Below are 5,296 nucleotides of genomic sequence, written 5' to 3' on the forward strand. Positions count from 1 at the left end.
GGTTGGGTGTCGACGGCTTAGACCTGCAAGACTAGTAGAGTATGCTAGATCTTCCTCTTTTTGGAGTTGTTAGTTGCCCTCAAGTGCTCGGATTTGGCGAAGATACTATTGATTGATTCAATTTGTCTTGGTTGATGGCTCTTTGTCGGCGTCTGTGTTCCTTTTAGGCTGTGCAGCTCGCTTGTCCAAGTATCTGTCGACCTTTCCTTCTTTCACGAAATTGTTCAGGTAGTTTTTCCAAGTGTAGCAGTCGTCGGTTGTGTAACCAGGTCCTCGGTGGAATGCACAATACTTGGTGTGATCCAACTTGGAAGTATCTCCCTTTGATTGTTTCGACAGCTTGAATCATGGCTCGTTCTTGATGTTGCGAAGGATTTGGTGGATCGAGATTGAGAACTTAGAGTAGTTCTTGGTTGTCGAGCATTCCTTGGTCATGGGTCGGTCCCTATGCTTGGCATCCTGCCTGCTTTTGTTGGACTGCTTCTCGTCATCCTTCTGTTGAGCCGCTGCCGACTCTTTTTTAAGCTGCTCGGGGGCCTTGTCTGCTCGTCGAGCCTTGTCCCAAAGTGCATGCTTCTTTGCCAGAGTTAGATCTTCTTTCATGATCAACTTTCCGAATAGTGGGTGGTTTGTTAGGAGTACTTTTTGGAAGGCTTCACTTGCTATCGAGTTGTCGTATACGACTATCTTCAGATTCTCTGTTTTAAACCTTTTCACATAGTCGTGGAGCGACTGTTTTGGGTTCTTTTTCACTTTGAACAAGTGGTCAAACTTTTTCTTGATCGAGCGGTAGGATGAGTATTCTTTGGTGAAAACCAAGGAAAGATCATCAAAACTCTGGATGAATTGTGGTGGTAGGGTGTGAAACCAATCTTGAGCCTCATCTTGTAAAGTGGTGGCAAATATCTTGCATATAAGGTTATAGTTGTTCTGATAAATAACCATCGTGCTTTGGTAGTGCTTCAAGTGCCTTTCCAAATTTCCATCTCCTTTGAAAGATATGAAATGTGGCATGCTAAACTTACATGGAAGCTCTACCTACTCGATCTTATCCATGAAGGGTGACCTACTCATGTTGGTCATGTCCCGTCGTAGTGCTTCATCGGAGACTTCGTTGAGTTAAAAATCGTGTAATCGCTCATTTAGAAGCCTTTCTACCTCTTCCTGAATATGCCTTTGTTGGGGGTAGCGGAGTTCTTGGCTACCCCCAGTCTTGATTTACTAGTCTAGGTTGCTCGGCTCTTCTATGCCGCAGTGGCAGTGCATGTGGTTCGTTCCTAGCAGGTACAAGAATTCTTCGCAGGCTGCCGGTTGAACTTGAGCCGGATTGAGTGACTGCTTTTCGCCGTCCATCATACTGCCTATTCCGATGTGATGTGGATGATGCTCCCTGCGGGCCTAGCCGCGAATGAACACTTCGCCTGGAAGGCTGCTCATGTTGATTATTAGAGTGTGGCCCCAACCGTGAGTGTATGCTCGTCCATGGGCCTAGTCGAGAGTGCACGCTATCTAGAGGGCCCAATCGAGAGTGTACACTGCCCGAACGCTCGATTCATGGCTGGTCGAGTGACTATTCGTCGGGACGTTGCTAAAGAAGTTCTTCGTCTGCCCTTATCCTACTTTGGGACACCTCGTTTTGGGCACATTACATCTCAGTGTGATGCAAGCGCTGATTCACCAATGTCGTCTATTGTGCGAGGACACTCATCAACTCTATGACTTGTCGAGACAAATGTTGTTCGCCATTCGGATTGGAAGTGCTTGGAAGAAATGCATTTCCTTGAGCAATGGAAGTGTGGTAGAGTCTGGGCGTGAGATTCGAATTGGGGAATGTCAAATCCATAGAGAAGTATAGGAAAAATGCTCCCGCTTCAATCGTAAGCCCAAAAATTTGAAGTCGGGACGATTGAACTAATCTTGGACCAATTTGAGCTGCTTGGAAAGCCATGGAAGCAGGTTGGGCCACGGAAGTGGGCTACTCGATGTGTGGCGCACGTGGGTGCGAGGCTTGGGCTCGGTTTGGAATGCGTTGGGTTTAGGTTGGGTTTGGGCGGCATAGGCCGACTCGGCTAGGGCTTGGCCTTTGAAGGTTGAAGTGGCATGGCTTGGGCCTTGACCTTGGCACTTTGGGTTTTGCCGAGGGTGGCCACTGTGGTAGTGCCCCATGGGGGTGGTGCCGCTCCACTCATCGTTGTGTTGAGCCTTGTAGATCGCTGCGGTCCTAATTCTTGAATGCTGGAATTTTCAGTCGTCGAGGTTTCCTTGCCATTATACTTTTCTTTTACGTTTTATCAAAGAATTTTTAGAAATAAAAATTTCAAGAATAAGAACGTATGAAAAATCTACAAATGAACAAGAAAACGAAAAACCTTGTATGCGAGAATCTTATACGAGTGTATGACTCAACTCTCAATGAAAGCACCAATTTGTGAATGCAAATTTCTGTCTTCTTCTTATTGGACAAAATTGCACCTACAAAACAATTAACACCTTTGGTCAAGGCCAAGAGCCTCACTCACCCACGATGAATTTTGGGGGGGGGGGGGGGGGGGGGGGGGGGGGGGGGGGGCGGGGCGGGGGCTTTGGCCAAAGAACCTCCGATGCCAAAATTAGAATTTGAGAGGAAAATGTTTAAAGAATTTGGAGAATTTTGCAAGAATGTTGAACTTGGATTTTAGAGAGAATGAGGGGCTATATATAGGGGTATGGCCAGCCTTATTAGGAGAATGGGGACCGGCCATATGTGGTATTTTTTTGTGTTAATTGTTATCAATTAGCTAATTAATAAATTAATTAATTAGCCAATTAATATAATTTGAAAGAAATAATTTGGGAGTTACCTTGTGGCGAATATTTGACGCTGCTTACGCGTAAAAATCCTGGTGTGCCTCAAGGGTAATCTTGACATTTTTGCCCAAGAATCCATATGTCGCCTCCATATTTTTCTTGATTATTTTTGGCTTCACAATGCCGACCTTAGAAAAATCTCATAACCATAAAATAATGGTGTACGGTGGAGAGAAAAACCCTAGGACTTAATTAGGTTGATACCATGTAGAAATATATCTCCGGTATTAAATTAGCAGACAATATGTAAAATATATAGGGTTGAGCTACACCCAATCGTGGAAGGAATTCTAAAGAGATTACAGTTATAATTAATACAAGAAACGTAAACTATGGAGAAGAATAATGTAGATACGAGGATTCTACTTTAGAACTTTATTATAGAATTGATAACACCTTTCGAAGGTGAAACGTGATTACAATACAACAAATATGACACTTACAATAAGTCATATTTTCAAACAAGCATATTTTGTAATTTAATTTGATCAAAATTCTAATTTAATCTCACACCCTAATTTAACTTTAAAAAGATATTTCTTTCAAAACCCTAGCCACATAGGAAGAGGAAATAAAATACCAAAGAGAGTCGTGAGAAACAAGAAGAAAGGTTCCCAGAGATCTCCTCGAATCTCTCTTCACAAGTCTTTTTTTTTTTTTTTTTTCCTTGTACTTTGTGTTCGATTTGAGTGTCCCTACCTTTTGACAAAGTTTGTCTGATTGTTTTTCCCGGATCCACCTCATTGATTTAGCTCCATGGAGTTTATGTCTCCCTTGACCGGGTTTATGATTGGGCTTCCTTGCCTTGTCAAATCGGTGTTGAGTTCGCTTTAATTAGTGCGAGGTTGCTATGGAACTCTCTAGAAGTGAAGTTACCGGTGATGTTGGTCAGTTGTCGTCTTTATTAAGTATTTTTAATGATTATAGGAACTCAATTAAAGTTGTCTATGTTTTGCAATCTCTTTAGGCGAGTTTTTGTAGTTTTACTATATGCGGTGAAGTTACTTGTTTCTTACACTCTTTTTTAACTCATCCAGTAATTTGTAAAAATAAAATTGTGATGATTCAAATAAGTTAAATCGTCAATTGATCATGAATTAATTAATGACTAAGGACTTTATACCTTTCGATTGGATACATCCATTGATAGTTGACGGGTCCGGCAAGTAAGTGAATCATCACGTGGATCATGCTTGTGAAGAAAGGAGGAGGAAATATTTGTTCAAACTTGCATAGGACTTAGACAATGTCAGTGTGTAATTGTTGTACATCAATTTCACCACATCTTCTGGCAATAGGTGTTGAATACCAATCGGGAGCAGACGTTGCAGTGTGACTTGGCAATAGGTGTTCGATATTTGAAGCATGCCTATCTGGAAACTTTACGGAGGATGGAAACTTTAAAAACTCTTCTCTCTTCTTTGGTTTTACTGAAAAATGAGCTAGCCCCTTTCTAGCTATCTTACCCTCCCTCGTCATCCATAAACGTGGCCTTATTCCCATTCGCTCCAAATCGATTTGAGCTTTGATTGTGTCCTTTGTCTTTCCCTCGATGTCTGATATAGCTCTAACCAGTGTATCAAACATGTTCTTCTCAACATGCATAACATCGAGGTTGTGGCGCAGTTTCAATATAGACCAGTATGGCAGCTCAAACAACATACTCTTGTGTGTCCAGTTTAGATGGGTGTTTGGTATCGTCTTATTACCGATTTGCCAAACGGACCAAAATCCAAACGATTCAAGTGTGCTAAAATATTTTCTTCGGACCATTCTCTAGGTCTTGGCTGAATCTCTATTCCGTCGAAGAATGCTGTCTTATTCTGATGCCACTCATGGTCCCACGGCAGCCATCTTCGATACCCTAGGAAACAAACTTTCCCAGCGTGCCAAGAAGACGTTGCGTCCTCCTTGCAAACTGGGAATGCCATAAAACCCTTAGTATTCCACCCGGACATAATAGCATATGCGGGAAAATCGTTTATAGTTCACATCACTGCTGCTCAACAAGGTGAACATCTGCCCAGTTGATTTATTGTATATCGGAACTCCATTTTCCCACAAATCTTTCAGCTCATGGACCAATGACCGCAAATAAACATTAATAGACTTGCCCGGATCCTCGGTTATCAACATAGTCATCATCATATATTCTTTCTTCATGCTTTATCAAGGCGGTAAATTGTACGAAATTGCGAAGATTGGCCAGGTGTTATGGTTTTGGTTTGATTCCCCGAACTAATTAAATTCACCTGTGGCTAGCCCCAATCTTACGTTCCGCAGCTCTCATGCAAAATCAGGGTACAAACGATCAAACTCTTTCCATGCCTCACCATCAGCTAGATGCCTTATCAAATCATCATCCACCCATCTGTCCTTATGCCATGTCATGTCGCTAGTAGTATGCGTCGACATATGCAAACACTGAAGCTTGGGCTTTATTGGAAGA

At 42.4% G+C, this 5,296-nt stretch overlaps 1 protein-coding gene across 1 annotated transcript; it reads right to left on the reverse strand.

Moving 5' to 3' along the window:
* Positions 1-345: 345 nt before the first annotated feature.
* LOC137728125 (uncharacterized) lies at positions 346-945 on the reverse strand. The gene has a single exon (XM_068467002.1). It carries the CDS (start codon positions 943-945, stop codon positions 346-348), a length of 600 nt encoding a protein of 199 aa, XP_068323103.1.
* Between the last annotated feature and the right edge of the window lie 4,351 nt (positions 946-5,296).

Source organism: Pyrus communis, chromosome 3, assembly GCF_963583255.1.
Source record: "Pyrus communis chromosome 3, drPyrComm1.1, whole genome shotgun sequence".
Taxonomy (NCBI): Eukaryota; Viridiplantae; Streptophyta; class Magnoliopsida; order Rosales; family Rosaceae; genus Pyrus; species Pyrus communis.

Coding starts and splice junctions, on each gene's coding strand:
- LOC137728125 (XM_068467002.1), bottom strand. CDS start 945: ATGGTTATTTATCAGAACAACTATAACCTTATATGCAAGATATTTGCC.